This window comes from Spinacia oleracea, chromosome 2, assembly GCF_020520425.1.
Source record: "Spinacia oleracea cultivar Varoflay chromosome 2, BTI_SOV_V1, whole genome shotgun sequence".
Classification (NCBI taxonomy): Eukaryota; Viridiplantae; Streptophyta; class Magnoliopsida; order Caryophyllales; family Amaranthaceae; genus Spinacia; species Spinacia oleracea.
This window is the reverse complement of record NC_079488.1, coordinates 112,013,366-112,033,687: the sequence shown is the minus strand read 5'-3', so window position 1 is coordinate 112,033,687 and position 20,322 is coordinate 112,013,366. Positions and strand designations below refer to the sequence as shown.

The following is a 20,322-nucleotide window of genomic DNA, read 5'->3' as shown; positions in this document are numbered from 1 at the left end:
AGTTACGATTTGTTTGTTGTATTATAAGCCAAGCGTTGAGACTTTGATATTTGCCAAATGCCAACAAGTTTGGGTTCCCCACTCTATGTTTCTTCCACCTAATCAATCTCAGCTTTTTTCTGTTCCAAATTAATTGTCACGTTATTAGTGTAGTTTAATTAAACTAATAACATAAATTCAGATGAATTTTTGCTTATGAAAATAGGATATATATATATATATATATATATATATAATCGAGATATATGAGGCATGACCTATACAAAATCGAGTGGAATATGTAATTAGTGAGCTAATTAATAGATTCAAACATGCATGACGCATGACAAGTTGTATCTTCAAGGTTGTTTTTACGTACTTGTGCGCACAAGATTTGAGCACATGAACAAAGAAATAACCTTATTTGTGTGAGGACAACAAGTCTGATTTCTCCACACTATGTTTCACCCACTTAACTTATCCCAGCCATCCGTTGTTTAAAATTAATCGCCACATTATCAGTGTAATTCTCACAAATGACGATGTAAGTTCGATGAAGTTAGCTTAATTATGAAAATAGGATATGAGATGCATGAGGCATGACTTATAGATTTAAACATGAGGCATGCATGTCACGACAAGTTGTATCTTTGAGGTTAATTTACGCACGTATTCTCACAAGATTCAACCCATCGACAAAAATTGAACTTTAATTATACGGAAATTTCATGAAATGACTTAATTTTCTATTTGGGGTATTAAGTCATTTGTTAGGGGTATTTTATGAATTATTGAAACTTAATAGGCGTTTGGTGAATTATGGCAAAACTCAGGGGTATTTCATGAAATTTCCATTAATTATATCATGCTTAGATATATTACTGGTAATAGATACTACGTAGAAAATTGTTCACTACAAAATGGGTGCACTTTTTCTTACTAGTAGACGATATGTAATTGAGATCATTTTCTTGGAATTAAGGTAAACCTTTATTTAGTCCATTATTTAATTAATTAGTGTTCAAATAAAGATTTATGGGAAGACTCTTCTTTATACGAGGGTATAAATAAGATTACTTTATACCCAAAAGTTGAGACCATCTTTGAAAATGTCTTTAAGCTTTGGGTCGTTACTAAAGTATGGCAAATAAAAAGCCAATACATTGCTTTTGAATGCATTCGTAATCTTTCTTAATCCATCTTTTTTAAATAACCAATTGATGATGATTTCTAATTAACAAGTATGTCATCCTAATTAAGGCGCGAGAACCGTTGAGGAATCCCAATTTTGCAGGATGCGTTCTATTTACCTAATTTTTAATTATTTGAACTTTAATTTATCCTATGTACAACTGTACGAACTTATAAGAACTTGTACTCTGTATTAATTACTCATATAAAATTGTACTTAAGTAATTATTATCAATCTGTATCAGAGCTTTTTTTTATATTTTTTAGAAGGTAAGATGGAAGGTAATACTGAACTGGTACCTCATATATGGATTTTCAGGAATTCCAGCCAGTTTTGTAGGTTAGACTCGTTAAAAGTGAGAGTATAAAAGAAATCTCACCTCTAACGATCCCCTAATAAAATTTAATCCTATAACATCGAAATAATGAGGCCAAATCGGTCTTTTACCACTAGACCAAGTCTTGCTTGGTTCGTATCAGAGAATATTGATTTTGAAATGAGTGAAAATACGGTAACCAAAATGAGGAGAGTACAGTATACGAGTATGTAATTTGACTAATTTACCCCTTAACTTTGGAGCTTCTAGACTTCAAAGACGTGAATCAGCAACATTACCATGTAAAAAGCAAAAGCAATGATGTAAGGAATAACAACAACTATCTCCATAACTACGTAAGTTGTACTTCGTAACACGTAAGTTGTAACGCGTATATGTTTAGGTTGGTCGTAAATGGCAACATAACACATTAACACTCGTTAAACAATTAGGTGAACGAAGTACTCCTTAACCTACTTTTATAAGTTTGAATTTTGATCCTAATTTTGACCATTTCATAATCACATCAACGCGTACTATTACACTTTTGGTCATTTCTACCGATTACTACGTACTACGCAATCACTCGTTACAAAAAAAATATTATATAAAACGGTCTTAGGTAAAAGAATAACTTATTAACAAATACTTGAACTTTAAATCAAATAGTTATGTTAATTATATTTCCTGTTTCTAATCAAATAGTTACATTTATCATCATATATTTGTGTTTTTAATGCTGACATCAACGGTCTTATGCATAAGGCGATCTCATAAGCGACACACTCTTCATTCATTGTAAAATTCTATAGTTGGTTCCTTCCTTACAACTCTTAACACCTAATTTATTTTCATTTATTTTTGTTTCCTAATTTTCATTGTGTTTCTTAAGCTTATGAAAGAGTTGGAGTAAACTCTCCCACTAAAATATGTGTGATAGAGGGCGTTTGATTTGCAGATTGGTACATGATTAGAATCAGGCATGAAATCGAGAAGGTGTGAAAGTCTTTTATGCAATTCAACCTCAAAGAGGCCGGTTAAATGGCTAAAGTTTAGCCAGGTGAAATTTCCGCATATATTTTTGAAATAATAAAATTTTGGAGTTTCGTAATCACTTCTCGAGTATTACCTTCTCAAGTACTACTGTACTACGTGTCTACGTATGTGTGGTTTTTCATGAATTTTCATTACAAACATTACAACAAAAATAATACAGGTATTAATGTCCGTTAAAGGTGAACTATAACCGGTTTACCGTAATAGTACGTAGTAATTTGTGGTGGTATTTATTAACCCCTATTATTCTCAATCTCCTTGCCTTTTCAACAAGTTAAGAAGTACATTAAAAAAAAATGATTAATATTCAAAATTCCAGCATTGAAATGCAGAACTATGAAATAGGCATGAATCCAAATGATAAGAAAAGTATATTCTGATTAGAAGTTAAGGCGCACTAGACAACAGATTAAGTGGTGGAAGTGGGGACAATGGGCAGCTGTCGAGGCAAAAAGGAGATAGAAAATGTTAAGCAAACAATAGCATGTTGCTTAACAGTGAATTCCATTAATTACTAATTACCCTGTTATGCAAGTAATTACATACTTACATTATTTTACAGACATTATACTGATTAGTGATTATCGTACAAACATAATGAAGATTTTTAGGTCTTGATATAGTGGTTAAGATCAAGGGTTTGTGCATGAAAGATCTTAAGTTCGAATTCCCCTTCCTCATTTGTAATTCTATTCGGTCAACAAAGTTTGGCACATATTTCATATAGACAGACTTGCAGGATTCCTGATGGGTCCAAACCAAATAATTTTTCCGTTTCATATTATTCAACCATTTAACTATAAAACGAGTAAAATCAAAAGAACAAGTTTCGGGATATATTTAGAATTAGGTGTACCCAAGAGTATTTTTTTTGCTCAATGAAGAATTTAACCTGACCAAAACAACCTGGATGTCGAAACAAGATAGATTATGTACAAATGAAATCACAAATGTTTTGTCTATTCACCAGTCAATCTGTCATGATCAGATTTTTCTAGTATCTGATATAGTCTGAATGTTTATGTGAGTGTTTCTTGTTTTTTTTTATTTGGTCTGATCTAATCTCTGTACCCAATAAAAATACAACAGCTTTAGTGTAAGATCGTCTTACCGGAAATACCACTTTGATTGTTTAACTAACTGGTTGCATTGCTTAACTAATTAGTTCTATTGTTTAACTAATTGCTTCAAATGCTTAACTAATTAATTTCAGTGCTTAACTAATTGATTTTATTGCTTAACTTATATAACAACACGACGGTTTTTTGTGTAAGATCCACCTCATATAAATGTTTGTAATAAAAACAAGGTGAAGATAACAGAACCAAACTTATACTATAAACTTTCAAAATTTGAAGAAAAAAAAGAGTTGACAAATGCTGTTGACCTCACATATATTCCCCATATTAGAAGGGATCCTCAAAATCACCTTGTGGTTGTAAGTTGCCTGTCACCGACCCATAAGATGCCTTGTATTCAGTTGGACCACGATCACGACATTCCCTGTCCTTCCCATAATAGAACTTTCCAGACAAGACCATACAACTCAAACGTCTCTTTTATTTTCTCAAATTAACTAAATCACAATTTTTACTGAATTGTAAGTTTGTAAAAATACAGGAACAGAATAACAGAAATGTACCACATTCTGTTATTTCCATTATTTGATTCTTGTGTTCTCTTATTACATCTCAACAGCGGTAAAAATGAGATACCGAGAACTACTAATATATGATTACACATAATTATAATACGATTAGAAGAAACATACGAGATTAGCTAGGTTCTAATTATTATAGCTTGGCTGTGATTTTCTCTACGACCAGCATCAAGAAAGTTACCATATGTTTGAAGCTTTTGAGGACTTCTATTACTTGGCAAGAAGTAAAATTGATGAATAGGGAGCTACATTGTATGTGCTTTTGATGCCAGGGACACCCTCAGCTACAAAATCTTCGGGAGATTTGAGATTCGTATCCACCTACAATAAATCGTGCATTATCATTTCATGACCTCAATGCTAGAAACTTGTGGCACGTAGGTAAACGTTAATAGAAAGGTAGTAAATGACTAAATGGTAATAAATTTAGAGGTAATTGTGTAATGGTCAAATCACAAATCCACAATGTCCATGGTAAATTGGTAACACTATGCTTTTCCACCTCTAGGCTCTAGGTAAGTGATTTTCTTCATTTAAGTACTTAAGTAGTGATGGAAGTTTATAAAGAAAAACACAAACTACGGGCTTGGTCGCTTGGACAGCCTCAAATACGCATATTTGGACCAAAGCCTGAGCCCGAAATAACCCATTTGGCCTGAAAAGCCCGCAATAAATTTATGGGTTTGAACATGAATTTATGTGGTAAAGCCTGGCCCGGCCCGGATTTTAGTCACCTCTAGTCCTTGGGAAACAAAATTGCATTATAGGTGAAGATTGTAGCAGGACTTCCCTTGCCAAAATTCATAAAGTTCCCTACTTTTGCTACCATTTATTATTCCTACCAAATGGGCTGTGAAAGTTCGATGAATGCTATGGCAAAATCACGGAAACACTTGTTGGTGGACATCATGCTGAAACTTATTCAGTAAGTAGAAACTCATAAATGGTCCAACTAGAAGTTCTATTCAGTGGAGGATGGCCAAGTATTTAGAAGTCAAAATGTTCTGTTAGTCCAGTATGATAATGGAGGAATATTCCATAGTAGGAATCTACTCAGCAAATTTAGTGATGTGTGTATCCGAAACAAGGAAAGAGAAGGGAGAGTTTTCTTACCACTCTGCACCATTGCTTATTTTGTGGTGGCGAAGGTATTGCAGCTTGAACAAAGAAGTCGTGAGCATTGAATGCCAAGTAGACGTCTTCTCCTTTTTCACTATGTAGTCTGCAGAAATTACAGAGTTTTAAGGGTAAACAACCACAAAGGATAAACATGTAAGCAGTATTACATACGGAGTAGCAAGTTCTGTTAGCCACATCAGTTAAATTTCAGTATACGGCCCATAAACATCCGAGAATGCAATATGCAGGTAAAAGGCAGCATGCAGCTAAACTAGAGGTGGAAATTCGGGTCTATGGGTCAGGTTCGGGTTTGATTTCGGGTTAATTTCGGGTTGTGTAAAAAAGTATCAGAAATATATAAAAAATTAATATTACTACAAAATATGATAAATTGGTCAAATCGGGTCGATTTCAGGTCATTCGAATTCGGTTCAGGTCGGTTTTCTCAAAGTAACTTCAGGTGGGGTTCGAGTCGGGTTATCGGGTCAGGTCAGGGATTGCCAGTCCTAAGCTAAACTGTTAATATGAGCCTAGATATAATAAGTCAGAGATATCCAGCTTCTAGGAATAATTATGGTCCGACTTCAATAAAGATTTGCATAGATTCTTACGTGAATGCCAGGAATCTACTTTCGCTATTGCTCCAATTGTCCTCATGCCACGTCACATCCTTCTGTACATTTATGAAGAACTTGCAAGTCAGGGAAAATGACTGATATTCTCTAAAATAAGATTTATTTAAAAAAAAAAAAAATGCAGCCAAAGTAGGCCTTGGGGATAATTGGAATTTATACATAAAAGTATTTTTATGACCAAGAATAGAGAGAATATTGCTTATGCCATTATTGCAAAGCATACATTTGAGTGAATAAAGGCTATTTGTTGCAAGCAATCACAACAGGTTGAATTTTTTTAGGAATACTATTGGAAAGTCGAAGTTGTTTACCTTCTCAAGAAAATTTTCACGTCTGAATATGTCATGGGTTTTACGGAACTTCACAGCTTCAGAGAAAAACCTGAAATGGCCTTCTCTCTTTTCATCCAACTTTTCATTGTAGACAAGGACATCATGTCAGTAATGCAAATTTACTAGTAATTAGGTTAAAATAAAGTCGCAATATAGAGAAATAAGTTAAGGAAGGATTCACACCTTTGTCCACTGGAAGTTGTTAAGAGCATTATCATGGCCATAACTGTTGTTATTTCCAAATCTGGTATGCCCGTATTCATCACCCATTAGCATCATAGGAGTACCCTGGATGAGTGAAAGTACAGTGATTCATGAACAACACATACTTCTGCATAGTTAAGCATAAAATAATAATAATACTAATTGGTTCCACAAGAAACCTTCAAGAAAGGATAAAATTTAAGGAAGTTGGAGAATATATGTAATTATGTGCACTAAACGTGCATCAGCTTCTTAAATATATTTACACCATACACACAATTAACGAAAATCTAACCCATCAATTAACTTCTCTTTACTTCTAAAGCAGACAGTAAACATCAAGTAGTACCATAACCTAGTTTAACTTTCCCTACGTAAAATCTTGCTAAGTGCTTCCACTGAGAATTGTGTTGTTTATAACAACTACTTCCAGCACAATAATCAAAGTAATTCTTATAGCTCGAGTACACCACCCACATTTATCACGTGGAGTGCTTTAAAAAAAAAACTACAAAAAAATATTCAGGATCATACAGTGATCAAGTTACTCCCATTCCAACTAATCTACAACTACAAGGAACCATTGAACATTTAAAAGAAAAAAAAATCATTCATTAGAATAATCATCCAGCAAGTGCGCATCCCTTATCAACAACCAAGTTAAGATTTAAGTTAAATCTTAGAAATGCCCATAAAATTAATTCAACTCCGTCCAGAGCTTTTCCCAGACATTTACTAAAATAACAGTGGTGTATGGAACCATTGAAAAGGGAAAAAACAAAACAAAACAATAGTGTACGGAAGACCAGCATTTTAGCACAAAACAAACTGTACCCACAGATATTCTTTTCAAAACACTAATAAATCCTTGAGAAAAGAATTGCTTGCAGTGATTCCAGAAAAGCCAAGAAATTATAAAGAGAGGAGTTGACAATCAGGATCTTTGCCGGCAAAGCACCAAATAACAAACACTGCGATTATTCTTTTAGTTAAGTAATTTCGGGAAGAAATTTGGAAAGCAACAACAGGAAATAACAAAAGGTGCCAATTCAGGGCCGGTAAACTTGAGCAAGGTGGAACCATTAAAATGAATGAAGGCCACTGAGCATATTTACCTGCGATATCATCAAGGCCAAATGGAAATTTTTCATCTGCCGTGAACGTAGAGCAATGATATCTGCATCAGTTGTTTCTCCTACACCAGCAGAAATAAAATAAATTATAGCCTTCGCCAACAATTGCATCCTACTAAGATGATCTTAGAACATCTGCTTACATTGACACTGTTAGAAACTTTGTAGTGCTGTCATCTGATATCCTTCAAAATAAAATTTTCCACACACAATATTCGAAAATATTAGGCTAGGCATCTCCTTGCCTCATATTTGTGGTGTTTCAAGGAGAAGAAAATGTAAGGGAAGGAAATCATTGGCTTCCGATGTCATACTCTACGTTCATACTTATTCATGCTCATCGGTGACAATAATTACTCCGTACAACTATCATTCAAACTACTAACCACTTCCTTGCCTGAAGCAACTAGGTTTCTACAACAATAGAAATGAAAGACCTTGTTGCAAGAAGCAAAGACCCATAGAGGTAACATAATTTGACTGAACACAGAAAGAATGAAATCCCACCTTCAAAACCACAGTTCCAACTATAGTTGTCGTTGCATCCATCATTGCCACCTTCCCCGTTTGACTCATTGTGCTACAATACATTCCAGTAAAATGTCAAAGCACGTGCAACCATTACCTAATGTACACCATGGTAAACAATCGAATATTACCTTTATATTGTATGAAACAAGATCATACAAAGTAAATCCATCGTGAGCAATAATAAAGTTGATGCTGTGGTATGGCTTCCGTTTGTTGACCTACATAAGAAGGAAATAACTAACATCAGAAGATACTTACCAAATGATTAATAATAGAATCTCGGACATAAATATCAATCAGATGAACTAAGCTGCAGAGATATATGCACGTTTACGAAGAAATTCAAGGATAAAACTAGTCACTGTGAATACTGTGATCCGTGGAGGACATCTCATTTACTATTGATATCCTCAAAACTTCAACCCTTATTTTAGGTTTTCAACTGGATGTACTATATTTAACTCATACTCTGTATAGGTCAGCAGATCCTGATATGCGAGTTGCAAAAGTTCCTTTCAAGCCACAGTCACCCTGCATTTTATGTTTAAAAAGTGAACTAAGTGAGCAATACAGTGCATAAAGAATGCTTGCACAAGTCATACTGCAGCACTTGACGAGTGTAAATGAAGCTGTGAACAATTTTTTATTTTTTTATTTTAAGAAGTATGTAATTAACTCTACAATGAACAATCAACTCCAAATTATGCTCTCATTTACTCTTTTGAATATAGCAGGCGAGACCGCCAAGATGACTTTGAAGACAAATACGAGTAGTTTTTAGTAGCATCCCTTGCAAAGAACATGAACTGATTTTACGTAAACTTTTTTGCAATATGAAAAGCTTTACCTTAATAAATCTTCTCAGATCATCACGGTACTGACCATTCCATTCTGCCCACCTGTATATGAGAAGTTCCCAAAGAGAGTAACAATTAGGTGCAAACAACATGCAACTTCCAAATAAGAAACCGTTACAATTACAGGCCTACGTGGCTACGTGTAGGACGTATCTGACATTGGCATGAAATCAAGATGCGCATAGTCATTTGCATCTAGTAAAAAAAGACATGGTTGAAAGTAACCCCACTGAAAATAGAAAGAAGGAAGAGAGTACCGGTCCCAATTAGGAAATTGCCCAACAAGATAAAGACCTCCACAGTCCCATGGCTCTGCAATTATCTTACACTTCGATAGGACAGCATCTTTTGCAATGGCCTGGCACATAAGATGAGCACACTCAATTTTAATATGTTCCGTTTAGCTGTGCCTCGAAATATCGTATCGTTCAAAGAAAGCATAAAATTCCCATTAGTGCTATAATCATCAAATTGAGTTTAATAAAAATATTTGCAAACCCATAATCCACAAACTAACAATCCAGTATAATTGAATTGGAATCAGAAAATGGCATTTCATTTTGCATTAACATAATAAAATGTCCTAAAAATGTTATATTGGAAATCTAAAATAAAGGACATTCAAATTTGTATTGCTATCGTAAAATGACTTATTTTGGATCAAATGGATTGACTTAAATGGTCTCTTTCAAATAGGAACAGGTATTTTTGTACAGAGTGGTATGAGTGCTGTTGGTGACTAGGAAAGGGGGGCAGGGGAAGAAATAGAAGGAATTGCTTCTTGTTGCCACACCAGAATCTGGTTAGCAAAGGATATCAGATTAATATAGTTTCCTTTATTCCAGGCAACACGTCTAAACCTAGAGGAATTGAACGTCCCACGGAAGGTCAACTACATGCCTAAGGTCTTCAACCGTTAAAACTTGTTTTAGGTTTATTTCCATAACTAAGCATACATAAGTGCTCAAACTCATGACAATTAAAACATCTGAGTAGATTGCTTACCCTCACAAGAGGAGGTGCACCAAGCGGCAAACCACCAGTTCCTCGACAAAGCACACTGGCAAGGTCAAACCGGAAGCCATCTACATGGTATTCCTCGACCCTTCATTTGATTAGAAAGAAAAGACAATAAGAGATATTATTAAAGAAGCAACAGAAAAGGCAGTTATATTCACAAACTAGCAACAGTTGAAAAAAAACATGTATAATAAGCCAGAACTCATTAGGTACTATTGTAAACATCTTAGAAGATAACAGGTAAAAGGGAAACACATATGACAGCAGAAAAAATATCCTCTCATCTAAAGAGGAAAAGAGGACATAAAGAATTGCAATATTTGCAATTGGACCCTTAAAACGCAATGGTCATTGCTACTTTACAAAATTAAGTTGACAATTTAACAAGCCATTATAAATTAGTCCACTACAGTCCAAAGATAGAGATTAGTGAATCTTTGACTCTATTTGAAATCATAGAGATGAAATAACAGATCAGAAATAAAACTACTTCCATCTAACTTGCTTCCAGGCAAAAATCAATCCACTTCAACTTCCGTATTGTCCACAAGGAGGATTAATCCACCATTCCACTTCCACCCTTTCCCCTCATATCATATCTCCCATCTCTCCTCGCTTCACTCTTCCTCTTCCTAGCATTGCATCTCAGAACATTGTATGACCAACAAATGCCCCAAAAGATTCACCTTACATTGTCCTTACCTAATTAACCATTTATCATTTAATATCAACAAATATTGGGAAGCAAGACCAAAATCTTGACTAGTGAACTTCCTTCCCGTCCATTTAAAATGTTTGTCTTGGTTGATTTTCACAAAGAGTAATGAATTTGGATCAGCACCAACAGAGATATACTATGGGTGCGTTCTCTTCACCTGAAAGCTCCTAAACTTATCTGAACTCCAGGACCTCATTGTTACTTATAGGACCTGATTGCAAGAGTAAATTTATGAGAGTAAACTTATTAGACTTAATTGTAAAACACAGGGACCTAATTGAATCTTATCTGAACTTACTGAAACTTTTCTTTTTTAAGGTTAAGAGAATGCACCGTACGTAGCTTTTAGAGGAGTTATATAATAACAGCATTCATAGGGATAAGATCATAAGAGAGAATTCAAAAAACCCAATTTTTTTATAACGACATTCAATTAAAAAACCATAAAAGGGAAAGGAGGACAAGAATTATGAAATGGAAAATACCAATAACAAAAGCTAACACGACCATTCACTTTTGCACTCCAGAGATAAGTTTGCATTGTACTTTATAATATAACCCGTCCAACTTAAACTAGAGGCATCTGCTCCTCTGACACTATCAAAGATAAAGGCAGGCATGTTTCCATAAGTGGGAACGGCTGACTAAGCATGGATGGGATTATAAGATAATTATAGCCAGAATCATACATTAAAATATAATATCAGAAGCCCATAAGTCACACAAATAGATGATACGACGACACAGATATGACATACCAGTGTCTCAAGCTGTCAAGAATGAGTTCCATGACCACAGGATGATTACAGTTTATTGTGTTTCCTGCAGCCAAGAGAGAAACAAAAGCACTGCTATAAGAGCACTTGATAAAAGCATGCATTTGACACCTTTATAATAATGCACCTGAGGGATCTTCGTTCTTACAACAATCATTGTCAAACGTCAAAAGCATCACAATCTTGAACCACAAACAGGAACAAATTGAAAAAAAGATTAAGACGAACCCAATGAAGAGTTGAAGACAGCAGTAGATAATAGCAGCTGGCCACATAATTATATATATACACAACAATACAACATTTATTGGAAATTAGTAATTTTCAGCATTTGCAAAGGATTTATGTTAAAACAGGGGAATGTTTCAATAAAATAAATTTGATAACAAAAATGCTTAGAAAAAAAGACGTACAACAAAGTGGACAAAAGAAAGTAGCAATGAGAAACATAAATCTAAATATGAAAATTAAACCACCAACGAGAGAGGATAAGTCCTAAAAAACAGCTCATAACACTCCAGTTTGCTGTAATGATGTCAAATCAATGCCCTTAAAGTTTTAGCCATGAGATCAAAAGTACTGAAGAAACATGTAACATAGTAACATACGCATTTATACCATATCTTTATCAATCTAGACATGGTAAACATAGAATTTTTACATATTCACAGAAATATGTTACATTAAATATACAAGGAATAAGCAACAATATACTTACCACAGCCTGAGTAATTCATAAACTTGCTATCCTCATCCAGCATGTAATAGACCTGAAGACCCAGAATAGACCAACAATAAATAAATACAGGTTACAAGAAGTTAACAACAACAACAACAACCAAGCCTTAGTCCCAAATACAAAGGTTACAACATGAGCCAAAAAAGACACACTTAAAGCTACAGAGTAACAAATATAACGAAGGAATTGGCCCAACATATCAATACATACAGTCCAACAAGTCAACAACTTACAGGTTACATTGGCATATTCTTTAAAACGAACTTCATTTTTCTTATAACAATAACCTCTCTGCAATTGTAAAGGTAAGGTTGCGTACGTCCGACCCCCCCCCCCTTACCCCGCTTCTTGCGGGAGCCTCTTTGAGGCAATGGGGTAATGATAATGAATACACTTCTTTTGTTTTTGAGGTCTCCTGTCATTACTCATTTACGACCTAAATTTCAACATCTAACAACAGTGTTGATATTTTACCATGATTTGAAACAATATAGAATTAGGTTGAAAAATTATCTTTGATTTCCACAATCTAACAATTAAGTTTCTCCATCTACAACACACTGGCTCTTCGTTATATCTTAAATCCCTATGTTGCATACTTAACATGCCACATCACAATGAAGGGGTACTGAGAAAAAGAAGATAAAGTACAAGAGAGAAGAAGAAAGTAATGCAATTTTGGGAGTTTTAACTTGGATATAGTTGAAAGGTAATTTTCTGTTATATTATCTTAGGTCATAATGATGAAAAAGATTTATCTTATCAAAGGGGTGCTTTACTGCTTTCTAATGCTATGTGACAAATCTCACATAAAGAGTTATGATGAGAGTGGAGGATGGGATACTGTGAAGAAAAAGCAAGTTAGAAAGTCAAAGAATTGAAGAAATTGAAAGAACAGAATTCAAGAGCTGAATAAATAATACATAGTATAATGAAATGAAGAGGAATGATATTGGAAGCAAAATTTGGATAAGGAATAAGGTCCCTTGTCTTGAAAAAGTCATTTAGGATAGATAGTTTGCTAAAAGTTATAACTTTGGATTATTCATTTAAAAATGAACAGAAAATAGATTAGGAATAAGGTCATTTGTCTTGAAAAGTCATTGTGGATAGATAGTTTGCTAAAAGTTACAAATTTGGATTATTCATTTAAAAATGAACAGCAAGTAGGCATTTATGATAAAAATCTTACAAACATACATACCAAGTGTGCCCTAGGTAAACCATCAAAGTCAAGCAGGAGTATATCACTCACCTTATTGTCTATGCCACGAAAAGAAGTAGTGTAAGGGTATTTATCATCACCCTCATTTGTATGATTATACACAACATCCAAGATAACCTGAAAAATCAAATAATCTCCAAGTTATTTAAGACAACAGTTAATAAAATCTTATAAATAAGGCAATGCGCAATTTACATCTATAATTCACCAACAGTATACATGGGATGCCCCAATGGTATTTGTTGGTCCGATTCCCAAAAGATATCAATGATTTACTTCTTTCAGTTTCCCAATATGCCTATGATAACAACTATATAACCAAAGTACACATTACCGGATGGTGTATTTAAATAAACAGAAACGAAATAGAACTGTAGTATATGTAATGCTCGAGTGATATTGATCTAGGCATCTAGCAATATGCTTTACCTAAGTCAATGACCCCAAACGAAGTAAGTTGGAGATACATGATGACCAAATCTATCATATTTCTATCATATAGATGATAAATCTATTAAAGAGTTACAAAAATGATAACACTATTAATCAGTATGACATAACAGACCTCTATTCCAGCATTATGCAAGGCTTTAACCATTTCCTTGAATTCCAGAGCAGCATTAATAGGTCCGCCACCACAACTTGCATAGCGACTCATAGGTGCGAAGAAATTGATAGTTGAATAGCCCCAGGTATTAATCTTCCATTTTCATCACCAAAAAATTCTCCGACCATTAGTGTCAAATGTCAATAGATATCCTTCGCAACAAGTAATAAGTTTAACATGCTTCTTCGCTATCGAGCAGGCCAGAAAAAGGATCAGGAAAAAGAATAAAAAACCAGCAAACACAAAAACAGCAATGACTGCTTATATAATCAACACATATTACAAAATACTGTCATTATATTATGAACAACTTACCAAATGTATAACACAGAAACAATATGAACTCATCCATCATTCTTTTAAAGGGGAAGGGATATAACATCACATAAAACCTTCTGTAATGCCTAACTGAAAGAGAGTTCGTAACACACCATATGATCTCTGGGGTTGGAGCGCCTTTGGAACTCCATCTCATCGAACTCAAAGACTGGAAGCAATTCCACGGCATTGATTCCAAGCTCTACGAGATGTGGAATCTGTAATTAAAAAAGTGCAACGTCAATAAATTATCTTAGACATGCCAGCAAACTTTCTGAATTCTTAACGACAGAAAAATGAAGTATAGTATACTTTGTCCATGTTTTCTTTTCCCTACCCAAGATCATTACCTTCTCAATAACACCACGATAGCTTCCCCGTATATCTGCATCAACCCCGCTAGACTCATCCGCGGTATATGCACGAACATTCATTTCATATACTACAAGATCATTCTGTGACAAAAATTGCAAGCATGTACATCAGTACATAAAATATGATAACAATCAATAGAGCAAAGTTAATTTCCTTAAAAAAAAACAGAGAGATTTTACTTGAACACAAAAAGTAGAAGCTGGTATAACTCATTTTAGATCATAGAAGAGATCTGTTAACCACTTATTCACTAAATCATGAACAAACTACACAGTCTAAATTTCCCATCTTCTAAACATTAGGGACCTAAACCTTGAAGTATTAACCTGTCTCTGTTCAATAATTTCCTTAAACAACCATCATAGTCAGTAGAGATGAAGGGGTTCCAGATGGTCACTTTCATCATACACCCTAAAGGAGAGATCCCCCGCCCCCCACGCAACGATAAAAGGACGAAAATTCGCCTGTACCTCTGGTATGTTTGGATGCACATCATTTTCCCAGTCAAAGGATGGGCTCTCAAAATCATATGTCCCCAAGAACTTAGAGAACTTATTGTTTTGATCTCCAAAAATCCGACGACCTTCAACCAATTTTGCATAGGGATCAATCAGAACAATGCTGCTGTCAAATCGGTGCCCTTGTTGCCAATCTTGAGGACCATCAATGCGGTAACCGTATAGAACACCACTCCGCGGCAGATCCTAAGACATAAAAGGGGTTATTCAGAAGCGATTAGCAAAAAGAAACACGATGCAAGTACTAAATCTGCAATTCAAAAAGGTCGAAACATCACATCGAAACGGACACTGACAATTGTGCAAGTGCAGGTTGAAGTTCAAACTAGAGGAAAGGTAGCCCGTTTTTCATAGTTTTCCCTTCTCAAACAACAAGTCTAGTGCTTCCTTCTACAACCACAAGTAAAAAACAAGTAGGTTCATCTGATCTTTCTTGTATTAACCCGCACTATACAAATAGAGCAATATCATAGGAGAAAATTTCAGCAAGAGCTTTTCCATATATATCAGTACTAAAGACGAGCTTGAAATATTGACAAACTTAATATGCCTCATGCATTCATGATATGTGCTACACGATAAATGAATGTCAAAAAGAATAACCTGCCTAGACATAGCATCGATCAACCATGTAACAAGAGGATCTTAATGCCTTAAACTCAACAAATGAAACCACCTGATTTAGATTTAATTAAGTTTAACTGAACCTTAATATTCTTTCTTTGTAAGGTCCCAACAACTCAACTATATCCACTTTACCACTCGAAATCATCCATATCATAAGATGGAGCTGAAGCAGTAACCAAAGAACTGAAAAAAGGATGAAATCATGCAAGCCTACTGAAATGTCTAGTACAACAATATGCTGAGGGTCTATCTAAGTGTAAATCAACAATATCAAACATACTATTCATGTGTTCCCGTATCAATAAGTAACATAGACCCTCCCCCCATATCAATAAGGTTGGAATAGACCCGTAATGATTATGAAAATTATTCAACCATACCCGAAGACAGAGTGGCCCAACAGCATATTAGAGGTAATTAGAGGTTACCTCAATAAAAATATGCCATATATCTCCAGTCTTGTTCAAACCCGGATCCAGGCTTAATTCCACCATTCCTTCATTTCCTGTATCACAATCCTTCCTAAGAAAAGATTATCATGTTCAGTAATTATCGCCTATTCACATGACATAAATTAAAGAGAGATCAACTTGAAACAAGGGTCTTCCTACATGAAAAATAGAAACACCCAAAATAAATCTATGCAACATATATGTAGTAAGAGTATAAAATGGAAAACTTAGAGAGCTCCCTCCCCCCCCCCCCCCCCCCCCCACAACCCTCTCAACATCCCAAAGTAAGGACAAAAAAGGAAACCAATGCTCAATATTTTATCAGCCCTAGAACAAAGATACAACATTCACAATACCTCAACCCATTAGTTTGTAGAAATCAACTGGATCAAGGACAGACTAAACAAGCTATACGAGTTATGTATGGCACACATCATCATGTCAGACTCCACCCCCAGAAAAAACACAATTCAGTTAATACAAATCACTGACAATAACGAGAAAAGAGATTCATAATCACCAGCCAGCGGGAGGAAGCAATAAGCAAAGAGTTACTGAGCCTGCATGTTGTGAAAAGATTGCAAAATTTGTTCCATTCTCAACTTCTGAAGCTCCCAAAGGATACGCCTGGCCTGGCAGGGTTTTGAATGATTTGCTTGTCGTCTCCAACATGCTCGAAGCTTCCTCCTTTAACAAAAAAATAATAGACATGATGAACACATTGAGACATCAGCATTGATGATAAATCTACAAAAAGACATCTTCAACATTGAAAATATGAAGAACTCACTGAAAAACATAGAAACCCATGATAAGAGATGACCCGAGCTTTTACTCACTCCATAAACACACGTGTTTACTTTGACATGAGACTTACTCATGATAGCAGTTGCTCAATCTTTTACACACTCCATAAGCCCATGTATTTATTATGATAAGAACCAACCTAATTGTACAAGTTATAAAGTTCTTAGTAAGCAATATGTTTCCTCTAAGCTATCCAACAACACTAGGAACTAAACATGACATACACATCAAGACCAATTGTGAATTTGTGAGGGAGATCTATTGCAAGGACCAAAGGAGACGACCAATTTTTTTTTTCAAAATCAAGTTCCATAAACAACTGAGGAGAAACCACTAAAGTGGTTTCCTGTTTAAATCTACAAGTATAACTAGATAAAATGGGACCTATTTCACTTCATTTTATTGACAGATAGGAGATAAAAACATTTCATCATACATAAAAGAAAATGGATTCCTTTTCCTTTAAAGGTCTTTACACCATAAATGAAGCGCATGCCTGATTAAGAAAGATTTACCTCAAGCACGCGCTCTTGGGTACCATGACTTGTGGCGCTCATAGAAACCTGAGTTGTGCACCTCCTTGTCTAAACTACGCCAAAAGTAAAACTGGACTTTTAAGGCATGATGAAGGAGGATATGACCTTACACATTCCATATATCTGATAAAGAACGTACCGTGGTCATGTGCTGCTGTAAGTTGCCCGATCCTGTACTCAATTGAAATCTGTTCGTAATTCACAATTATTCTACACAGTTCAGCTTTTATCCAAAATCACTTTGACATATATATATGACCTTAATAAAAAGCTGTCCAGTACTGAGGGACATTAACAACAGATGACTTCAATATCATAAAAAATTAATGCTGAGAAAATTCTACTTCCTTAGTTATGTACAAGCAAACTCATGATAAACACGTAAATGAGCATCCCTAAATGTCCAAGAAACAAACCTCAGAGAATCCTAAATTCCATATATTAATCCAAACACTGCCCTTGGCATTTCTAAATTTTCAGAAAGGGCCCCCACTACCTGAAATATGGATGGAAAACGTCTAAAAGTTTGCGGTAATAGGAAGTTGTTCACAAGTTTTCCAAACGTAACAACTAATTTGGATACCTTAAGATCCCTATAGATTTGCTCATTGACAGCCTACTGCCTACTGCGCATAAACATTCTTTTTGAGTGTTTGCCGATGTAAATTTGGGCATAAATTTCTTGTCATAACCGGCCACCGCCTGTCCTCTGCCCAACCAAATACGATTGCAGGCTCATATTTATTACTTTCTATCACCTAGAAGACAACACAAACCTTCTGAAATCAGGCTTTACCACTGGGCAATCGAAAATCCTACAAAATTGCCTGCATATAACACATTAAGACTAATTTCTTTCACCGAAGTGCAACAATTCGATTAACTACAATACCTATAGTGATTGATATACAAGCAATGTCAAATTCCCATGCTTGCTTGTGTGTCAATCACTATGAGTATTGTAGTTAATTCGAATTGTTGTATTTTGGTGAAAGAAACCAATGATGTCTTAGTGGTCAAAATTGAGGGTCTATATGGTCAAAATTGAGGGTCTATATGCACGATAGGCATCCACGATAGGTCTCAGATTCAAATCCCCCGTCCCCATTTGTAATTTGCATTGCATTTGTGGCTCGTTCACACCCAAAAAATAAGCAAAACACTCCAATTCTTATCCCAACCAAGTTCCATCAAAATCAAATCCATAATCAAAATAACCCACTAAAATCATCACTAATCCTAATCACCATTTTTCATCCGCCTCACAAATTTCCAATTAACCAAATACAAAATGCCAATTGCCAAACAATACCACCTCCTTACATCACATTACAAAAAGAAATCAACAACACTGCGAAGCAAACGAAACGACGAGAGATTCAATCAACAAAAACACCCCACCCACTAATCAATTAACCCCAAAACATATCCAGCATCAATTCGTACTCAAACGGCACAGATTATGAAAAACGAAATGGGATAAATTATTACAATAATGAAATTTACCCAATATGTTTAGCGGATGGAGGGAAAGGTGTGGCGGAGGAGAGAGAAACAGCGGATGGTGATGGAAGATAAGCTGATTGCAGCATTTTGGTAACTGACTCCATGGAATTTGAATTTGCTGAGTGAAGCAGTGGAAAAGGAAGTTTCTATAACAAAAATTCCAGATTTTTGTAAAGAGGAAGAAAAGGACATTTTCCCTATTTTTGGGCATTTGTTTGTTGCACTTTTATCGTGATGGATGATTGATTGCATGGCGGGTAATCGACGTTTTTGGAACTTCGAGAAATCGAGAGTACCGACATGGGAGATGGCAAATTGCCCTTCTTCTCTGCCTGCCACGTGAACGGTTTACCTCCTGAGCTCCCAAGTCCATCAAGTTAAAGATAGATCGGGCTAACCGGGTTGTGTGTTGGGTCGAGCCTATGTTTTTTTAGCCTATCGGGTCGTGTTTTGGGTTGAGCCTACATATTTAGCCTACCAGGTCATGTTTTGGGTCGAGCGTACTAGCTATTGTCGTACCGGAAATTTCGAAAGGGTGGTCTATGTATGAATAATGTACTAATATTGTGGCACAAGCTCACGTGTCATCGTGTCGTGTTGACATGCTTAAACTTAAATTCACTCAATCTAACATGTTTTGTTGTGACAGGTCGTGTCATGTTATTAAAAGTGGTTTTCTTCCTCTAGCAAATCTATAGCAGTAGTGTACTAGTGTAGGCCTTGAGGCCCAATAGAATAGTACATTTAATTAGCACATGATCCTAGAATGATTGTTTCGCTATACTTTTGGACTCATTAGAGTGAGATCTTTCTTAGATAGTTTTCTAAGAGGTGACAATATTTTAGAGGTTAGCATGTACTATTTATTGGAGCATTTCTCCAACTTGTAAATGAGAGCGAAAATTGTTAAATTCCAATTCCAATCTTTTACTAATTATCATGTGGCGTTGACATGCTTAAGCTTAATTTCACTCAATCTAACATGACTTATCGTGCTTAAACTTTATTTCACTCAATCTAACGTGTATTATCAGAATAAGTTATAGTTGGTCTACAAGAATATCAACCTCCCTTCCAAGTTCCA

At 35.2% G+C, this 20,322-nt stretch overlaps 1 protein-coding gene across 1 annotated transcript; it reads right to left on the bottom strand.

The window, feature by feature from the left end:
- Positions 1-4,083: 4,083 nt before the first annotated feature.
- On the bottom strand, positions 4,084-19,583 carry LOC110803997 (isoamylase 3, chloroplastic). The gene is made up of 24 exons (XM_022009572.2): positions 19,239-19,583; positions 17,872-17,920; positions 17,712-17,780; positions 16,910-17,076; positions 16,366-16,459; positions 15,263-15,496; positions 14,768-14,872; positions 14,531-14,635; positions 14,058-14,192; positions 13,523-13,609; positions 12,247-12,298; positions 11,511-11,574; positions 10,020-10,119; positions 9,272-9,372; positions 9,005-9,056; positions 8,626-8,688; positions 8,286-8,375; positions 8,134-8,206; positions 7,609-7,688; positions 6,473-6,577; positions 6,269-6,367; positions 5,934-5,995; positions 5,317-5,425; positions 4,084-4,524 (listed from the first exon to the last, which is right to left on the bottom strand). Exons 1-24 carry the CDS (start codon positions 19,340-19,342, stop codon positions 4,414-4,416), a joined length of 2,310 nt encoding a protein of 769 aa, XP_021865264.1. The 5' UTR covers positions 19,343-19,583; the 3' UTR covers positions 4,084-4,413.
- Between the last annotated feature and the right edge of the window lie 739 nt (positions 19,584-20,322).